At 43.8% G+C, this 22,238-nt stretch overlaps 1 protein-coding gene across 3 annotated transcripts in view; it reads right to left on the bottom strand.

Moving 5' to 3' along the window:
- Positions 1-22,238, bottom strand: part of ralyl (RALY RNA binding protein like) — a 156,902-nt gene that overhangs the window by 89,852 nt on the left and 44,812 nt on the right. For all 3 annotated transcript variants that reach the window (XM_029755863.1, XM_029755864.1, XM_029755862.1), the window contains exon 2: positions 329-602. In XM_029755863.1, coding sequence (XP_029611723.1) covers positions 329-584 — 256 coding nt within the window. In that variant the 5' untranslated portion in view covers positions 585-602. The remainder of the gene's footprint in view (positions 1-328; positions 603-22,238) is intronic.

Below are 22,238 nucleotides of genomic sequence, written 5' to 3' on the forward strand. Positions count from 1 at the left end.
ACAGCACGACATACATACTCTTCAACCTCGAGAACCATGAGAGCATCTAAACAAGCCTAAAAGACGTCTCAGGCATGATGGGTCCCCATGAGGGACATATAGTCCATTACTATAAAATAGCACAGTCTATAATAAAACTATTGCTGTGTTCAATGGCAATGAGTACAGATGCAGGCATTACATAATGCACTTGAAACCAAATGTCCTAGTTTACCAAACCATTTCCTGGCTATATGATGACTAAAAGCTGTAAAATCAATTCACTCAACACTGAAAGAAAATCTGATGCTCACATGGAAAACCAGGGAAAATCAAAATGGCAACTCACCGAGCGACTGTCCAGCGATGATACGTGCGTTTTCTCCAGCCACGGCGGCGCGAGCATTCCTCTCGCTGATGTACTGGACGAAGGCGAAGCCCTTGTGAACAGAGCAGCCTACGATCCTGCCATACTTGGCGAAGATGACCTCGATGTCGGTCTTCTTGACGATGGCGGTGTTGAGGTTGCCGATGAAGACTCTGGAGTTGAGGGAGCGCGGGTCATTCTTGTTGGTCACGTTGCTGGTCTGAATCTTACCGGTCATCCTCCTCCGGTTGCCCTCCTGGGACACAGACAGATACAAGGAGTAGAGGGCTTTAGAGTCACTAGTCAACCCCAACCCCTTTGCTGAGAGTTGATCTAATGTGAATGGAGAGAAGACAGCATGTTCAACTTTGGTTTATTTTATGCTAGTGCAATGGCCAAGTGGGAGTAGCAATAATGAACACCGCAGACAACTAAACCATGTGAAACGACCGCAAAAAGTTTATATCACATATTGAGCATACTAGTGATCAGTCACGAATTTGTTTTGAATACATTTTGCACAACTATTTGAAGTGATACGTCTATTTTTAAAACAGCGTCTCTTTTTTTTTGTGACGTCAAAATGTCTCCTGAAATGAAGTATGAGTTCTGAATGCCGCCCTCACAACCATTTTAAGTGAACTTGTCATGGCCCTTACATAACATTGTAGCATTGTCAGTTATAAAGATATCATCGGGTTGCACAGAGTCCTTGTGTCAAAAGGAATAGGCTTGCAATACACAGATTTGGGCTGTACGGCACTTCATTCAATGCTTCTCGATGTGACAGCCCTGCACCTAGAGCGCAAAACACCATGCTTGTCACTGTTATACCAAGTTCACTAATCTTCAGCATCTCAATGGAATCTCTCAGACTAGCATTCATCGCACTGATTGAGACATTTTACTAGGGAAAAAAGGGGATACCTAGTCAGTTGCAGAACTGGCTGCATTCAACCGAAATGTGTCTTCCGTATTTAATCGACATCCACGTCATCGGCGCCCGGGGAGCAGTTGTTGTAAAGGTTTGCACAACCAAGAATGTGAGTAAAATCACACCTGTTGTGATATAGGGGACCACATAAGCATTTACCCCGTGTCAAACAAGCAAACTGCAGCCACCGTTGTTAATGTCTAAAAGAGTACCATGCTGTATAATTGAATTGACCTTGGAATACAATAACAGAATTAAGTGCAATATTCAGTAACAGAGAAAACAATCAATGATCGTCCTGGTCTCTTGCTTCAGTGTCCCTGAGACAGGAGACCAAATACCTGAATAATGGGTCCAATTCTCAGTAAATAGGATTAGTTACCATGGTAACACAGATACTGACTGACGCACGCACACACGCACTGTTGCATTGTTGTGAGGTCCCAGAAATGTAGGTTTTCATTCGTTTTCCACCAAGGTGACTTACCAGCTGAAATTTTCCCATTTTCCTCAAAGCTCAGACAAACACAATGTGTGGTCTGTGGTCTGATAAAACATCTCTATCTCCTAGAATTTGCACAACGCTACACATTTCACTCTCCTCTCAGTTTATGTATTTCCTTAATTATAACTTAACATTTCAGTACACTAATTGACTAATACTTCACCCTTTGTAAGGTTTCATGATCTGTTTATAAACAGGTAAAATGGCATTATTTCCAACCTGAATCTCATGGCTAAACATGCATATTTCCCACCATTTGACACGCGTGACTATTTCTAACCTTCAATAAGATGCAATGTGCCCAAGTGAAATACTACCAATAAAACTGTCCCTGACCATTGAGTGAAGTTTCTCTCCAAAACTAGCTTGTTTTGTACCTGGCCGAGGGAGGAAGCTGTTCAGTCAGCCGCTAAATAGAGAGCAGCCATGTGATTTACAGGGGAGAGATTCTCTGTCAGTCGTCCATTACACCTGAGACTGAGATCACTCTAGTGTGGCTGTTCAGCAGCCCACTCAGGAACATAAACACCACTCCTTCATGGCTTTCTCTGACTTGTGATAGTACAGTATATGCGTAAGCCATTACACACTCCATCTACACTTCAAAATCATCTACTGTCCTGTGAGTGTTAAATCTAAAGTATCATAGAATGGAGACAATCAAAGGAAATATGGTTAATCCAAGAGGAAAACCTTTCTGCAATGTGTGTGTGTTTGTGTGTGTGTACTATAATATATGTAATATATACGGTAATTGTAGGTATTATCAACAGTAAAAATCTCTGAAACATTTAACTTTAGTATACTGTAAATTATAGTGCATTGTATGAAAAATGCTGTATTTCAAATGGTATTGTAATTATACCCCACAGAATACAGTACCGTACCATATCTTTGGAGCACCAAAAACCTTTTGACCATTAATTAGTGGGTGCATGGTATTGTTGTTTCTGGCTCATTAACCCGTTTTTAGGCGTGTCTTGGAAGAGGCTCTATTTGTTGCACCCGTGAGTAAGAATGTTGTATCAATTTGACTCATATGTGGTTATAATGCCCCAACAATTGAATGGTCATAAACAGTCAAATTATGTTTTTCATGAAAATGTATGATATTTGTATGAAACTAGATCAAAGTATGATGACCAAAGTATAAAAAATGACTGTTGCTTCTACGTTGATAAAGTTTGATCATTTAGTTACTGGTCCCCTCCCCCATGTCTAACACTTGGATTCAGGATTATTAAGAGGGTAGGTTGACATCTCCTTCATCCTAACTCTCATTTTAATACTCCAATTGTAACATCATATTCACTTACCTAATTTAAATAAGTACCGCCTTGTAACCAACATCGGAGAAGGCGTGTTTGCAGAGGGGTGTGGTTTATATATCTCCATAGATACTCTACATTGCAAATATATCCTGAACAAAAATACAAACACAACATGTAAAGTGTTGGTCCCATGTTTCATGAGCTGAAATAAAAGATCCCAGAAATGTTCCATATGCACAAAAAGCTTATTTCTCTCAAATGTGTTTATATCCCTGTTAGTGAGCATTTCTCCATTGACAAGATAACACCTTTGACAGTGCTGTCAGTCAAGGCAAGCTCATGAATATAAGCTTGTTTGCTTTTGTCACATTTTTTGCATTTCTATCCAAAACAAATATTATGGGAGATATTTTAGTCTCTTGGAAGGCTATTTTACATGGAATTCAGAATGACTGTTCCGCAAATTTAAAATGTGTAGGGGACAGATTGGAGGGACAGCAAGGCTTAAACCTCAAATGGTTGAGCATTTTGCCATGTCCTTTTGATCTGTTTTGCCCAGTTTGGATTCCTTTGTTAAGGCCTCTAAAAGTGCAAGTGACATAAAACATAAAAATGCTTGCAACAATCCCTTGTAATTACAATAAAATACTGTGAAATACAAACTCCCTCCCTTAATGAATTTCATTCATTCATCCATTCATTCCAATTACGGTAGCATTTACGTTTTTAAATGTATAATTCAGTAAATTTTACTGTATTGTACTGTGTGTCATTACACAGTACTTGCATTGATAAAGTATTTATAATGCAGTTGGCATATTTTACTTGCCACCATGCTGCCTGTAAATTACTGTCAAATTCACAGCAACCCCTGTAATCCTTAAGAGTTTATGCGGGGGCATCATTTACCCATATTTAACCCCTGTCTTTGGCACTGCTTACAAATATACTTCCATTATTTTTTTTAACTAGTACCGGACTATCTTCAGACGAGTCTTGTGAGGCTTGTGGAGAGCAAAACATGTTTGTGTTTTTGAGAGTCTCACCTTTCCATAGCGGGGTCATATTAGTTTGTAGCCCAAACTGTTTGGACTCTACAGACAGAAGTTTGCAGATCGTCGGGTACCTACTTCAGAAGTGTCCCGTGACGGGGGGTCGTAAAACAAAATGGAGAACACCATCGTGATTGTCTCATCTTTCCATAGAGTGGCCGTATTAGTTTTGTAGGCCAAACCGCTCAGACATTTTCGTGAGAAGACCAATTTTCGGAATGTCTCATGGTCTGACAAACATCGCTGTAGCTCGGTGCCTTCCACCCCAGATGCGGAAGGCCACCATTAGCGTATGTGGTGGACTGAGATGCATCCCATGCAAAAAACCCAGATATCTCTAGTTTAAATAGTCAGATTTTATGGGGATTTCTTTATTATGCTAAGTACATTTCCGCGGGGGAGCGGACATCGACTCTAGGTTAAAGTATGTGTTTGACTTGTTTCTGAGCTTGATTACACTGCTGTGAGTTACCTTCTCTTATAGCCTTGATATTTATTGGCAAGCAATAAAATAATGCTGGTGCAGGTACACACACACACGCACACTCATTTTTTATGACTTTACTGTTATGATGAGCATCGAACAGTAATTTAGGCCGGCAACTCTGACACCCAAATGGACGTTGTGGACAGGGAATTAACAAAGTCCACAAATAAGCGTTGAACCGTTAGATTGCCTCTCAATCTCCGATAAATCACACGTGGGTAATCATATGTGCCCTCTTCCTCACCACGGCCTCCTCATCACTGTTAGAGTTCCGGTCTTTTTTTCAGCACGGGCCTCTTAATAGATTTCATCTCCACTGTTCCTGTTGCTGTTTACTTTATTTACAACCTGCATTAAACTGTCCAACCACTTGAGTGACATTGCAATGAAGAGAACATTAGATAACAACTTGGACGTCAAACATGGCGCAAACTGATTATGTATGGGAAATACTAAATGCTGTGGGAATAGGTACAGCAAAAGTTCTAACAATGACCTAAGCCATTTCAGTGACTAGCCCACTATGCAATGTCCTAGTTCCCTGTTCCCAATATCCCCTGGTCATAAGCCTAACAGAGATACTCTCCAACTAATTTCTCTGCCTCTGAAATAAGGCCATAATGATATTGGTTCTCCAAGAGTTGACTGAAATTCATAACCTTCACCAGCATAACAGACTGATGCAAAGTAAAAGCCTCACAGGATGAGAGAGTTGGATGACAGACTTAGCAGGGCAAGTGCTAGGACTGGCAGTGTAATGGATTGTACCAAGGTAGAGAAGGTTCTTAAAAGGGAACCGTTTGAGTTTTGAAGAGGTCTGCCTGTGGGTTCATTAAGCTATTCTCCAGAATTTACTTCTGTGTAATTTACAACTCTGCCACTGCTCATTTTCCCCTCTGCCACAGTCGCCCTACTCTGACTGTTGCCAAGGCAGCCTGTCATAGTGACAATCAGCCTGAAAAAGCTCAGTCAAACACTCACCTGTTTTTCCCACTGTGACTGGACACTGTGCACAACACCGCATCAAGATCCCTCAATACAGTAAATTACTTCACTCTATTAGTGTAATGAGTATAGACTGCCGATAATACATTGTCTCTTGCCTTCCTCATTCTACAGCAATGGGCCTAAAATAACTCAAGGACCATGACATGCAATATGCAAAAGGTCTTTCTCTCTATAACCCTCACTCAAAGATATGCAATTGCTTTAGGTTCGGTTTATTCATTGCCTTCTGTGGAATGTGGGACAACATGTCACTATTGTCGGCTGCGATGTCCATGTTGTAGCTAATGTTCAGTGTATGAATTCTGTAACATGACATTACTAAGACTGAGAACACCATTCTTCTTCCAACACGGAACTAAAACCCTTCCCTGCAGGAGTATTCTCCTCACCTTGAACAAAGGTGTGGTGTGGGACAAGGGGAGGAAAGGGAGCTACAGTTGTGTGTGTTTGGGAGCATTGCAAATACCAAATGGATAACTGTGGAACTCGAAATTGCCTGAACGGAATCACTTGTCCATGATGGACAGGGAAACACTTTTGCAGTGACTGGATTTAATTGCTTTCCAACGTACGGTCGAGCTACACATTATTTACACCAATCTCTCTGAACACAAAGAAGTGCTAATAAAAAAAAGATCAATCCCTGTCTGTTCGCAGTTCCACTTGATTGGTAAGGCTGGCACGTTCACTCTAAAAAATGCTGGGTTAAAAACAACCCAGTGCTGGGTAAACAGTGGGTTATTTTTGACCCAGCCAGTTGGGACACCCGTGAGAGTAAATGTTATTCCGGTTCATCTGTTCTGTTGTATTGTCCATGTTACGGTTGAACACTGACACTTTTGTAGCTTAATGACACTTGCAGAAGTTGAGTTTCTCAAGTGATTACGTATATCCCAAAGTTGGGATAGTTATTGGTTTTAGAATATTTAAACAATAATGTAAATGATTGCGTATTAAAATACATAGTGTGTAAAATATTGTAGGGGCATTTTAATTTGCAGTGTACTAACATAATATGATGAATAGGAATTACATTTACTGTCACGGTTGGCCAAAAATACCTATCTGAAAGACACACCCCCATTAGGTCATCACCACTTCTAAAGACTGATCTGCTGGGTCAATCTACTGTAGCATGAAAGTGACTAAAAACCCAACTGATGGTTAAATTAACCCATGTTTCTTAATCCAAAGAATTGGCCTATTGGGGGCGTGGCTTTCAGAAAGTTCTTTTCGGTCATTCATGTTCATCATGATAAGTTGGTACGCTGAAAATAAAAATTTTCCTTCTGTTTTTGCACATTAATTATCTTTGAAAAAATTAATGTACTATTATAACATAGTGGTAACTATCCCAACATTAGGACATGCATAGGCACTTAAGAAACTCATAGTCTTGCGTAAGCCTTATTAAAGCTACAAACGTGTTAGTGCTGAACCTTGACATGTGCTGACAATACAACAGAACTGGATTTACATTTACTCTCAGAGGTGGCCAAAAATAACTATCTGAAAGCCACACACCTACTAAGTCACGCCTCCGGTCTTCTGATCTGCCCTGTTGGATCATAGCTTAATAAACCAGCAACAACAACCCAACTTAAAGAAAAAAATGGGTTGTTTGTGACCCAACTGGCTGAGTCAAAATAACCCAACGTGTGTTCTGTCCAATATTTACCCAAATTGCGTTGTTTTAAACCCAGCATAGGTGTCATTTATCACAATTTGAAACCAACTTCTTCGTAAAAGATGGCTCTCCCATATAGGACATGCAAATCTCCTCGATAGAAGGGAAAATGGAAGAAAAACCCTCTGCATTGGAGACAGACGTTGGGATGAGTGATGATAATGCTTGTAGTCAGCTCAGGGTTTGCTCATGTGTGAAGTCAACAGGTTCCCCTTCTGATGACTTAACCTGAAGATCTCACCTCTCTGTCCACCCCCACTTATTTGACCCCTGTGTATTGCCTCAGGTGATTGGTCAAATCCGTGGGCTCCAGGCCAATCCATTATCTACTGCAAACATGCCTTGGTCTGCAAAACGCTTGCCCCCAGCTTACCCTTGGACATTGGACATATGTCTAGCTACTACCTCTCTTGGAATATACCAGTGTGAGACAGATGGTATCAACATTGTCAGCCTGTAACGGCAGTGTGAATGTCACCGAGTTCAGTATCTATTTGAATCGATCTGCAGATATGCGATCTGAGGTACAGCAGAGATGTATCAATTTGATTCAAAGGTACCACCAAACATCTATCAGTTTGTCGGGTCAAAGCAGGCAATCATACACACATGCTTAAGGTTGGTAATGCAGTGACTGAGTCTTAGCTGTTTTGGGTGTACTTGATTTCAAGGGATGCTCTTCTTCCCTCGTTAGAATCTATGTCATGATTGGAACTCTTAGTACCAGGTGCAACTGAAAGTGCTTTTAATGGGAAGAAATTAGCTTTTGCTTATGTTGCACTCTGCAGGGTAAGTAAAACAGTGTCTCAACTCTTCATTAGTACAGATAATCGCCGGTCCAAATATTATTAGTGGCTCCTTCAACAAGCAAAGTTTTGAATATATAATATACAGAGTACATTTTGGTTATCAAAGGTATGCTTCTATCAGAACTGATATCATGTGATGGTGAAACATTCTTTGGCACCGATGAGTGGGGTTTAAGGACAATTAGCATTTGAGGGAACACATTCTTGTTTCATCAATAACACTTTTTGAAAGATATTCACTCAAAAGTATTGGCGGTTGTCTGAGACATATTTGCTTGGTGGAAATCAAAACATTTGACTACAAAGAGTCTGAAAGTGCTCTGAAAGTGCTATAAGTGCTGAAATGCCTGTCTTTATCAGCATGATGACAGTCCATTATGTGTCTCTCAAGGCTTGCCTGAGACAGCCTGAGTCTGATTAGAAGGAGGAAGAAATGGAAATCATTTGCAAATGGACAAAATACTCAGACAAACACAAAAGGCAACATTCCCAACTGAGTTAGTGACCGGAAGTGACCATCTCCCAGAACTGGGAATTGTGCCGCATTTTCAAATACTGACCCTTTAAGGTTTATGTGTTTCTGCAGTGTACCATTATAAAAATATCCAACTACTGTACATTATCTCTACTCTGTATTAGATTCTCTCTCTCTGTTCTCCAATGGTGCTATGTTGACAGCATGTGAAACATCAGTAGTCTTGACTTGACCCATGAGTAAGGAATCTCCTCATCCACCAGACCACCACCCACTTTCCTTCACTGCGGTACTCCTCTCATCTCTGACACCACAGTGATGCCATGTTGCTAGTTCTGCGTCTCAACCTCTTTTTTTCGACAGTGCATATTTCTCATGCAGAAGTAATGCACGATGAGGTAGACAGGGAGCGCACACAGACCTGCTTCTGATTTTCCCTCCCCTGTTCTCACTCAGAAAAACACAGCTGTGAAGTAGCCCTGAGGTATGTGTGCGTGTGTGTGTTGTGTGTGTCTGTCTATGTGTGTGTGTGTGTGCGCAAGTGTGCGTGCATGTTGTGCACGCATGTGTGTGTATGTCATAACGATGCCTCAAACTATTTGCTTCCCACAGTATGTGCATATACAGTAGAGAACTATCTACTAAGACTAGCCACACAATTCAGTTTGATTTGATGCGTACCTCTGCCACAAACTCAAGGTTAGATTCTTGTTGAATTACTGAACCTCTCTGGCCCTCGAGCTCATCTGCATACTACTGCGTTCCCCTGCCATTTTTCTGCCTCGCCATGCTTTTCTCATGATCAACGTATATCCATAGCACAGACAGAAGAGCTTGTCAATTTGTGCATCTTTTTTATTGGCTTGTAATTTCATCATTAACATATTGTACTCTGTTTAAGGTTGATGCAAGGTGCACTCTTAGCACCTTTTTTTCTATCTAGAACCTAAAAGGGTTATTTTGGCTGTCACATAGGGAAACCCTTTGAAGAAGCCTTTTTGGTTCCAGGTAGAACCCCTGTGGTTCCAGGTAGAACCTTTTGGGGTTCCATGTAGAACCTTTTCCACGGAGGGTTTTACATGGAATCCAAAAAGGTTCTACCTGGAGAAATTTAGAGGCTTCCATCATGCATAGCTTATTATGGACCATAGTCGTCCCCCCCCCCCCCCCCCCCCCCCCCCAATTTAGGAATACCCCGAATACCCTGATAAGAAAGTGTGCAGTTTGTCAAAAAGTACATTAGTTACAGTATCATGTTACTCTGTATTATGCATAAAAGGGCTTGTATAATCCTTTGTGTAACATCAATTCCAGATACCCAATATCAACTTCAAAGAATCTCCCAGAATTCAATGACAGCTTTAATCTTCTCTGGGACTCACTGAAATTTCTCCAGTTCTGTTTTAAGGACGACAGGACATACCCACCAGCTGTGTTTTGCTGGGACAGACGTCCTTCTCGGTGCCATTGAAGTGTGTTTGGAGTGAGGCTGATAAAACAGAGAAGACTAATTGAGACAGAGACTGCCCCTAGCCTGCATTCTTTGCCCTTCCGTTGGCTGAAGACACTTTGGTAATTACAGCTGCCAGAACACACCAATCAGTCGAACGATTGTGCAATCACAGGTTAAGTGCTGCCATTAAGGGAGATTCTAGGATATCTAGCTGTCATTAACGCCCCTGCAATATCTTATATTCATAGTCATAATTGAACACTTTGGCTACATCATGTTGTCCAGACACGAGGATGACCCCATGAATTGTCTAGGACAATCTTAATCTCATCTTTACTGTAACTATGTACCTGCAGCTTTTTCCATCTTTTTCTTTGAGACTGATTTCTTGCAAAAAGTCCACAGTTTCTTACACTGTACCTGGTGAATCAATATCCTTCCCCCTTTCCGCTGTAAAAAGACTGGTTATTTTTCTTTCCTAGCTTGCTTTGTTCTATTTGGGGAGGACTGATGTTTTTGTCTTTTGGAGCCCTGCAGTGAGGTTACAGAGATGAACAAGAAGCTTAACTGACAACTGCATGTTGACGGATCTGTCTGTCAGACAGGCTTAGGTCCTTTCCCTGAGATTATGTGATCTATTAGAAGTCTGAGAAAACACATCAACAATCAACAATTTGACTAACAGCATGTCCGAAAACCATATCACTGCCGACTCTAATTTTCACTGTTTATTTGAGTTCAATCACTTGATCCCCTATAAGCTTAATGTGTAGGCTAACTACTGAATGTTAGAACATTGGGCAATTCAAATGAAATGCAGATAAAGGGATAACCACCCATATACCAGTTTTAGGTTTGGGAGGAAGGTGTAACATGTATTCTCCTCTGGGCTAGAAGGAGTTGTCCAACCAGAGCCTTGTTGTCAAATAATTCATGCGAGACATGCAAGTCCTCCAGGTGGGGATGTCAGACAAAGAAATCGATTCCACCCAATCATTTACCAGTCTGAACCGGAACAAACACATTAACTCTCTATGAACCAAGATGCCATATTTTGACTCCAAGGAGAGTGCTCTGTCAAAACGCAGTCAATTCTAAGAAAGGGAACATTGTAGACACCTATCCCTGTAGGTAGATACATATCCCCATTGCTGGCTGAATGGTTCAACTTAAAACATGCTTCAGGCTGAGAAGTAAATTGTCTCCGAGAGGTAAATTATATGTTCAACTGCATTATTTAATTGGGTGCCAGTGCATGGTGTCTATATTAAGCATGGTTCACGCCCTCACCCTCTCCTGGCAGAATCCTCATTACTCCCATTCATAGCACTTTCCTTTAATTGCACAGTGTTTGTAATGGAGAAAGCCCAAATAAAGGGTCCTCCATATTTGATGGCTCCTCCATCCACTGTGTATGAATCTTTCAGCAGAGGTGCACTTGATGTCTGCAGCCCATTGAATTATTCAAGTCTGGGGAAGCACTCCATAAGAGGAATGACGAAGAGGCAAAATCAGATAGGGTTAATGAGAGAGACTGTCACGCTAAGTATGTCTCTCCATATTAGCCACAGTCTTTCTCTCTTTCTTCTTCCTATCTTTTTTCTTCATCTCCTTTCTGGTGGTATTCTGGAAAAATTGCCCTTTATGCCCCACTGTTTTCTTAACCTTCTACTGCACATCATTGCCTTCAGGCAAGAGAAAACCTTTTTGCCCCTGACATCCGCCCATATAAATAATAAACAAAAATCCTACACATGACAATATGTGATGACATGTCTGTAAACAATCCAATGAGGTGCAGAAGTTGGTATGATGTATAAATTGGGGGAGGGACATTATTTCAGGAAGCAGAGTGACCTGAGCGCATGGTGTGAGAGAAGGGTAAGATACATTTCATTCTTTTGCATTTTTAAATAGATAACTTCACAATAAAACACTTGTCTAGGAACCACTAAATAAGCATTTTTGATAGATTGTTTTTAGATATTTTTTATTTATTTTTATGTTTTGCCTTGGGGCATTGTTTTGCTGTTAGGCTACTTTTTTGGTTGCCTTGGGGCAACCATGTCCAGTTAGGCTACTTTTCAGGGTAATATCATGCTCAATGAAAGACATATCATTTGATGTAAAATGATGGCCTTGGTCAATGTTTTCAGCCTAATCGAGCAGTAGGGATCATACCCTCTGATAGTGAGGACAGTGAGCTTGAGGACAGTGACAGCAAGGAAGAATGGACCCCAGAATCAGGTTTGAGAGGCAATGAAATACTAGTTTATGCCCAACTTGCATTTTCTTACAAAAAGAGTGCTTGTTTGTACTATGTTTCACTTAATAAATGTTCTGAAAATATTGGATTTTCCTTTGTGTTTTAGGACCCTTATGGCACCGCGTTGACCTGAGGCAACCAAAAATAATCTGTTTGTGAAGGGTAAAAGTTATTTTTTAAATTACTGATGCATTATCAGAAAGCCTTCCAAAAAATAGGATGGCATATTTTTTTTCAATTAAAAACCTAAATGTGTGCAGTAGAGGGTCTGTAGCCCTGAATGACTGGTCTAATTACCTACTAATTTAGTGGACAGACCAATGACTCAGAGCTGTGATTAGTGGGTAGACATACAGAACAGAGAGAAGGTTCTGGATGTAGCCATGCAGAGCCGCCCAGGGGACACCTCCATGGGTCCCCAGAGCTGCTAGATGGTCATTGCTGTTTCATTGAGATAGGTGGCTTGTTTTATTACTCCGGATTTGTTCATCTTTTACTGAAGAGTGAGTCTATCACTGCACACTGCAAGGCCACATATATCAGTGGAATATATCACAGGCTGAGATTAACTGTCTGTCTGAATACACAAACTTTGTCACGCCCTGTCCTTAGAGAGCCTTTTTATTTCTCTATTTGGTTAGGTCAGGGTGTGATTTGGGTGGGCATTCTAGTTTTTCTATTTCTTTGTTTGCCAGGTATGGATCCCAATCAGAGGCAGCTGTCTATCGTTGTCTCTGATTGGGGATCATACTTAGGCAGCCTTTTTCCCACCTTAGTTTTTGGGATCTTGTTTTTGTATAGTTGCTGTGTAGCCTGCAGAACTTTAAGTTCGTTTTGTATTTTGTTGTTTTGTCTGTGTTCATTTTAAATAAAAGTTAAATGTTCGCGTACCACGACGAACGTAACAGAAGATCCCACCACCAAAGGACCAAGGAGCGTGGCCAGAAGGAGCAGGGATCCTGGGCCCGGGAGAAAAGGGAGTGGAGGACATCATGGACATGGGAGGAGGTTATGGCAGGGGACAAGACCCTGCCATGGAAGCAGGTGGAGGCAGCGAAGGAGGATCAACGACGACTCCGGGGTTCGCAACCAGGATGCAAGCCCTAAAAGACAGCCCAAATTTTGTTTTGGGGGGGCACACGGAGTGGTCGGCAGAGCCGAGGGGTGAACCAGAGCCAGTCAGGGAGTCGAGTGAGGAACTCGATGAAAGATACCGGAGAGAGGTGTTGGCGTTGAGAGCGCTGCAGAGCGGGCGTGCTGAGGAGCGTGACACCAGTCGGTATCATATGCACCAGTTTCACGCATCTGGCCTCCAGTGCGCCTCCCCAGTCCGGTATGTTCTGTGTCTCCTCCACACACTCATCCTGAGGTGTGTGTCACCGTTCCGGTACAATGTGTGCCGGTTCTACGCACCGTGTCTCCAGTGCGCCTCCACAGCCCAGTGCATCCTGTGCCAGCCCCCCGCACTTGCCGTGCGAAGGTGGTCATCTGTCCAGGGCGCGTTGTGCCAGCTCTACGCTCCAGACCTCCAGTACGCTTCCTCGGTCCAGGATATCCTGCGCCGGCTCTACGCACTGTGTCGCCAGTGCGCCTTCACAGCCCAGTGCGTCCTGTGCCAGCGCCCCGCACTTGCCAGGCTAAAGTGAGCATCCAGCCAGGACGGATTGTGCCAGCTCTACGCTCCAGACCTCCAGTGCGCCTCCACGGCCCAGTATATCCTGTGCCAGCTCCCCGAACCCAGCCTCCAGTGCGTCTCCCCAGCCCGGGATTGACCTGTGCCTGCTCCACGCACCCGGTCTCCAGTGCGTCTCCCCAGCCTGGTACGCCCTGTGCTGGCTCCACGTACCAGGCCTCCAGTGCGCCTCCGCAGTACAAAGCCTCCAGTGATGATCCATGGCCCGAAGCCTCCAGTGATGATCCATGGCCCAAAGCCTCCAGTGATGATCCATGGCCCGGAGCCTCCAGTGATGATCCATGGCCTGGAGCCTCCAGTGATGATCCATGGCCCAGAGCCTCCAGTGATGATCCATGGCCCGGAGCCTCCTGTGATGATCCATGGACTGGAGCCTCCTGTGATGATCCATGGACCGGAGCCTCTTGTTTTGATCCATGGCCCGGAGCCTCCAGCGACGATCTGCAGTCCAGAGCCTACAGCAACGGTCTGCGGTTCGGAGCCTCCAGCGTCGGTCGGTGGTCCGGAGCCTCCAGCAACAGTCGGCAGTCCAGAGCCTCCAGCGACGGTCGGTGGTCCGGAGCCTCCAGTGACGGTTCCCAGTCCGGAGCCTCCAGGGGGGGTTCCCAGTCTGGAACCTTCTGCGGCAATCTACGGTCTGGAGTCCCCGGCGACGACCTACGGTCCGGAGTCCCCGGGGACGACCTACGGTCCGGAGTCCCCGGCGACGACCTACGGTCCGGAGTCTCCGGTGACGACCCACGGTCCGGAGTTTCCGGCGACGATCCACGGTCCAGTTTCTCCGGCGACGATCCACGGTCCGGAGCTTCCGGCGACGATCCCCGCACCAGAGTCGCCACCGAAGATCGCGGATCCGCGAGCGGAGCGGGGTCTACGTCCCGCACCGGAGCCGCCACCGAGGCTAGATGCCCACCCGGACCCTCCCATATAGAGTCAGGTTTTGCGGCCGGAGTCCGCACCTTTGGGGGGGGGGTACTGTCAGGCCCTGACCTAAGAGAGCCTTTTTATTTCTCTATTTGGTTAGGTCAGGGTGTGATTTGGGTGGGCATTCTAGTTTTTCTATTTCTTTGTTTGCCAGGTATGGTTCCCAATCAGAGGCAGCTGTCTATCGTTGTCTCTTTTTGGGGATCATACTTAGGCAGCCTTTTCCCCACCTTAGTTTGTGGGATCTTGTTTTTGTATAGTTGCTGTGTAGCCTACAGGACTTTACGTTCGTTTTGTATTTTGTTGTTTTGTCGGTGTTCATTTTAAATAAAAGTAAAATGTTCGCCTACCACGCTGCAGCTTGGTCCAATCTTTACGACAGATGTAACAAACTCACTGTGTGTGGACACAAGCTGAATAAGTATAGAACAGTGGAGGCTCCTTCATGAGACCAAATAACTGATTAAAACACACTGTTTTGCAATGAAGTAGCCTAAACAGTAGCCTCTAGGGTAGCATCATGGTGTAGCGGGAGGACAGCTATTTGCTTAACATGATGCCAATAGAGATGGTTGACTCGCGTCGTGTTCTTAGGAAACTATGCAGTATTTTGTTTTTTTATGTATTATTTCTTACACTGTTACCCCAGGAAATCTTAAGTCTTAATACATACAGTCTGGAAGAACTATTGGATATACAGTTGAAGTCTGAAGTTTACATACACTTAGGTTGAAGTGATTAAAACTCATTTTTCAACCACTCCACAAATTTCAGTCATTTTTCCAACAATTGTTTACAGACAGATTATTTAACTTAAAATTCACTGTATCACAATTCCAGTGGGTCAGAAGTTTACTTACACTAAGCTGACTGTGCCTTTAAACAGCTTGGAAAATTCCAGAAAATGATGTCATGGCTTTAGAAGATTCTGATAGGCTAATTGACATCATTTGAGTCAATTGGAGGTGTACCTGTGGATGTATTTCAAGGCCTACCTTCAAACTCAGTGCCTCTTTGCTTGACATCATGGGAAAATCAAAAGAAATCAGCCTCAGAAAACAAATTGAAGACCTCCACAAATCTGGTTCATCCTTGGGAGTAATTTCCAAACACCTGAAGGTACCACGTTGATCTGTACAAACAATAGTACGAAAGTATAAACACCATGGGACCACACAGCCGTCATACCGCTCAGGAAGGAGATGCGTTCTGTCTCCTAGAGATGGACGTACTTTGGTGCGAATCAATCCTGGAACACAGCAAAGGACCTTGTGAAGTTGCTGGAGGAAACAGATACAAAAGTATCTATATCCACAGTAAAACGAGTCCTATAACATAACCTGAAAGGCTGCTCAGCAAGGAAGAAGCCACTGCTCCAAAACCGCCATAAAAAAAGCCAGACTACGGTTTGCAACTGCACATGGAGAAATGTCCTCTGGTCTGATGAAACAAAAATAGAACTGTTTGGCCATAATGACCATCGTTTTTTTTGGAGGAAAAGGAGGAGGTTTGCAAGATGAAGAACACCATCGTAACCGTGAAGCACAGGGGTGGCAGCATCATGTTGTGGGGGTGCTTTGCTGCAGGAGGGACTGGTGCACTTCACAAAATAGATGGCATCATGAGGATGGAAAATTATGTGGATATATTGAAGCAACATCTCAAGACATCAATCAGGAAGTTAAAGCTTGGTCCCAAATGGGTCTTCCAAATGGACAATGACCCCAAGCATACTTCCAAAGTTGTGGCAAAATGGCTTAAGGACAACAAAGTCAAAGTATTGGAGTGGCCATCACAAAGCCCTGACCTCAATCCCATAGAAATCCCATTTGTGGGCAGAACTGAAAAAGCAAGTCCAAGCAAGGAGGCCTACAAACCTGACTCAGTTACACCAGCTCTGTCAGGAGGAATGGGACAAAATTCACCCAACTTATTGTGGGGAGCTTGTGGAAGGCTACCCACAACGTTTGACCCAAGTTAAACAATGTACAGGCAATGGTACCAAACACTAATTGAGTGTTTGTAAACTTCTGACCCACTGGGAATGTGTTCAAATAAATAAAAGCTGAAATAAATCATTCTCTCTACTATTATTCTGACATTTCCCATTCTTAAAATTAAGTGGTGATCCTAACTGAGCTAAGACAGAGAATTTTTACAAGGATTAAATGTCAGGAGTTTTGAAAAACGGAGTTTAAATGTATTTGGCTACGATGTATGTACATTTCCGACTTCAACTGTAAGAGCAACGTCAACTTACCAACATTACTACCAGGAATACAACTTTCCCGTAGCGTACCACCACCCAGGACAATGGATCGGATCCCAGTAGGCGACCCAAAACAACGGCGCCGCAGAAGGGGCAGACGGAGCGGTCTTCTGGTCAGGCTCCGTAGACGGGCACATCGCTCATCGCTCCCGAGTATACTACTCGCCAATGTCCAGTCTCTTGACAACAAGGTAGATGAAATTCGAGCAAGGGTTGCCTTCCAGAGAGACATCAGAGATTGTAACATTCTCTGTTTCAGACTAACATGGCTCACTCGGGATACGTTATCAGAGTCGGTACAGCCAACTGGTTTCTTCGCGCATTGCGCCAACAGAAACAAACATATCTCTGGTAAAAAGAAGGGTGGGGGTGTATGCCTTATGGTTAACAAGTTGTGGTGTGATCATAACAACATACAGGGACTCAAGTCCTTTTGTTCACCTGACCTAGAATGCCTTACAATCAAACGCCAACTGCATTGTCTACCAAGATAATTTTCTTTGATTATAATCACAGCTGTGTATATCCCCCCAAGCAGACACCTCGACGGCCCTGATATAACTTCATTGGACTCTATGTAAACTGGAAACCACATATCCTGAGGTTTTGGGCAAATCTGACCACGACTCCATTTTGTTGCTCCCAGACTACAGACATAAACTAAAACAGGAAACGCCCGTGCTCAGGTCTGTTCAACACTGGTCCGACCAATCTGATTCCACGCTTCAAGATTCCTTCGATCACGTGGACTGGGATATTTTCCGGATAGCCTCAGACAACAACATTGATGTATATGCTGATTTGGTGAGCGAGTTTCTTAGCAAGTGTATTGGTGATGTTGTACCCACAGTGACTATTAAAACCTTCCCCAACCAGAAACCGTGGACTGAAGGCAGCATTCGCGCAAAACTGAAAGCGGGAACCACTGCTTTTAATCATGGCAAGGCGATCATAAACATGACCGAACACAAACAGTGTAGCTATTCCCTCCGCAAGGCAATCAAACAAGCTAAGCGTCAGTATAGAGACAAAGTAGAGTCGCAATTCAATGGGTCAGACACGAGACGTATGTGGTAGGATCTACAGTCAATCATGGATTACAAAAGAAAACCAGCCCCGTCGCGGACACCAACTTCTTGCTCCCAGACAAACTTAACAACTTCTTTGCTCGCTTTGAGGACAATACAGTGCCACTGACACGGCCTTCTACCAAAACCTGCGGGCTCTCCTTCACCGCAGCCAACGTGAGTAAAACATTTAAACGTGTTGACCCTCGCAAGGCTGCCGGCCCAGACGGCATCCTTAGCCGCGTCCTCAGAGCATGCGCAGACCAGCTGGCTTGTGTGTTTACAGACATATTCAGTCAATCCCTATCCCAGTCTGATGTTCCCACATCCTTCAAGAGGGCCAACATTGTTCCTGTTACCTTGAAAGCTAAGGTAACTGAGCTAAACAACATATCGCCCCATAGCACTCACTTCCATCATCATGAAGTGCTTTGAGAGACTAGTCAATGATCATATCACCTCCACCCTACCTGACACCCTAGACCCACTCCAATTTGCTTACTGCCCCAATAGGTCCACAGACGACGCAATCACACTGCACACTGCCCTAACCCATCTGGACAAGAAGAATACCTATTTTAGAATGCTGTTCATCGATTACAGCTCAGCATTTAACAACAGAGTACCCTCCAAACTCGTAATTAAGCTCGAGACCCTGGGTCTCAACCCCGCCCTGTGCAACTGGGTCCTGGACTTTCTGACAGGCCACCCCCAGGTGGTGAGGGTAGGAAACAACATCTCCACCCCGCTGATCCTCAACACTGGGGCCACACAAGGGTGTTCTCAGCCCTCTCATGTACTCCCTGTTCACTCATGACAGCATGGCCATGCACGCCTCCAACTCAATCATCAAGTTTGCAGACGACACTACAGTGGTAGACTTGATTACCAACAACGATGAGACAGCCTACAGGGAGGAGGTGAGGGCCCTCGGAGTGCGGTGTCAGGAAAATAACCTCACACTCAACGTCAACAAAACAAAGGAAATGATCGTGGACTTCAGGAAACAGCAGAGGGAGCACCCCCCTTTCCACATCGACGGGACAGCAGTGGAGAAGGTGGAAAGTTTTAAGATCCTCGGTGTACACATCATGGACAAACCGAAATGGTCCACCCACACAGACAGCGTGGTGAAGAAGGGGCAACAGTGCCTCTTTAACCTCAGGAGGCTGAAGAAATTTGGCTTGTCACCGAAAACACAAACTTTTACAGATGCACAATCGAGAGCATCCTGTCAGGCTGTATCACCGCCTGGTACGGCAACTGCTCCGCCCACAATCGTAAGGCTCTCCAGAGGGTAGTGAGGTCTGCACAACGCATCACCGGGGGCAAACTACCTGCACTCCAGGACACCTACACCACCCGATGTCACAGGAAGGCCAAAAAGATCATCAAGGACAACAACCACCTGAGCCACTGCCTGTTCACCCCGCTATCATCCAGAAGGCAAGGTCAGTACAGGTGCATCAAAGTTGGGACCGAGAGACTGAAAAACAGCTTCTATCTCAAGGCCATCAGACTGTTAAACAGCCATCACTAACATTGAGTGGCTGCTGCCAACATACTGACTCAAATCTCTAGCCACTTTAATAATAAAAATTGGATGTAATAAATGTAGCACTAGTCACTTAAACAATGCCACTTTATATAATGTTTACATACCCTACATTACTCATCTCATATGTATATACTGTACTCTATACCATCTACTGCATCTTGCCTATGTCGCACGGCCATCGCCCATCCATATATTTTTATGTACATATTCTTATTCATTCCTTTACACATTTGTGTTTAAGGTAGTTGTTGTGAAATTGTTAGATTACTTGTTAGATATTACTGCACGGTCGGAACTAGAAGCACAAGCATTCTGCTAACCATGTGTATGTGACCAATAAAATGTGATTTGATTTGATTTTCCCTCCTCCTCAGGGTACATTGACCAATAGTTCTCACCCCCTTCCATAGACTTACACAGTCATCATGATGACTTCCAGAGGATGTCCACCAACCTATCAGCTGAAAGCATAAGCTACAGCTAGCTAGTATTGAAGTGCAGAACGTCTGGTACAGTAGTTGACTCAAAGAGAAAAAAAGATAATAGTTGAACAGTTTTGAACAAATACATTTCTTCCAAAATTAAGGAGAAGCAGCAGAGAGAGAAATCTATATTTCGTTTTATTTTTTTCTTCTTCTCAGTTTATCTTTCACTTACTTGGTTAACGCAGCTAATTTAGCCTACTCAACAACCTGATTCAAACTGAGAGGAATGCTATTTATGTTAGCACATAGGCTAAGGCTATCCAACACCGCAACTCTTCCAAGTCAAGGTAAGCTTTCGGTTTTATTAATTTATTGCCACCGGGGCCCACCGGTGTAACTGCTAAACTGCTTGCTGTACACTGTACTGCGTGATTGTACACATGGATTGGAATGTGGGTTTTCTAACGCGTTGGTTCTAGTTTGTTGACTATAATGTTAGCTAATATGGTGACAACGATGTACTCTAGGCTGTGTAGTGGTTAGTGGTTATGGTATGAAGGTTTGGCTTGAAGAGATTTGTGCCTGGTCACACAGCTGTTATGTTGTGCACTGAATTCCACAAGGGAAGGGAAAAGGTGAGGAGGAGAGCGCGCCGATGCGAGAAGCAATTATACAACTAGAAAAGTGATGACGCTTTATGTGGCTGCTATGAAAGTGAACTGTGTGTGCGGGTGATCAGGTGTGCATTTATTCCGCCGATTCTGTTGAAAAACTTTTCTTAACCGGAAGCAAACAGAACAAAACGGGGATGGACCTACAGTAACTTTTTCTAAAAGAAACTCTCATTTTAGTTGCAAAATGCAACATTTAGCAACTGTTTGGACTAATGATTACAACCAAGATCAGCTAGATGGAAGCAAGAGCGTGTCACCATCAGTCGTCTTGATTACTCCAATTTGTCCTCTCGACCTGTGCACCTACGTTATAAGCTTTCATTTGTAGGCTGGGTTATAGCAACCTCATGATGGCTATAGTTCAAATTCGAGTATCATGGAATAGCCTAAACCTATCAATGTCACCGATCCCTCTTGAACTTTCACTTCGGCAGCGGCAACTGGCCAGTCCGACGATGATGACGCAACTTCGGCAGCTGCATCGGGTCCTGATCGACCCGCACTGCATTCCTGTGATCGTCCTCGAGACTGGTGTTGTTGTGCTGCTGGTGCAGCGCGTCACGGGGGGGTACTGTCACGGATCCCTCTGGAACTTTCATTGCGCACACCTGGCCCCTATTCCCACTGATTGTATTTGTATATATGTGCCCTTTCTTCACCATGGTCCTGTCGATTATTGTTACAATGTCCTTTGGTGCATGTGAGTACCTGTGCTGTGTGTTTTGGGCTTTCGTACCGTTGTGGATTGCGCAGATGATTACGGGTCTCGTCCCGTGTGATAATCATTGTGCGCTAGTGTTATTTATTCAAGGTACTCCTCTCTCTTTTGTTTGGGTTTCAACCCTGTGCTTTTGTTACGTGTTTGTTTGGTCTTCGTCCCCGTGGCTTTACACGGCACTCTGAAATTTGGAGCATAATAAAAACAAATATTACGCATTCCTGCGCCTGTCTCCCGAATCATTTATACCAGCTTGACAATCGATGTTACAATGAGTTGGGTGAATGGAATATGAATGACAGTCATCGAATATGTTGCATTAGAAATAAGTCATCCCTAATCTTAAATGGCACCGACCACCACTGGTATAGAAAGTAGGTGCACTCTCACTACTTACACACCCATGCACGCAGGCATGCACCCATGCACACACACACACACACACAGTAGTTGGGAGCTGTGTGTAGGCTTTGGTAAGTGATGGCGACAGAGAGAACAAAGACACCAATTATAATCAATTCATCACTCTATCCTTATTCTTGCATGTGAATAGTCAATGGTCTGCTTCTGGAAATACATACACAGCAATAGTTGCCTTAGTGCTTCATGCCTTGTAG

Source organism: Salmo trutta, chromosome 6 (genome assembly GCF_901001165.1).
Source record: "Salmo trutta chromosome 6, fSalTru1.1, whole genome shotgun sequence".
Lineage (NCBI taxonomy): Eukaryota > Metazoa > Chordata > Actinopteri > Salmoniformes > Salmonidae > Salmo > Salmo trutta.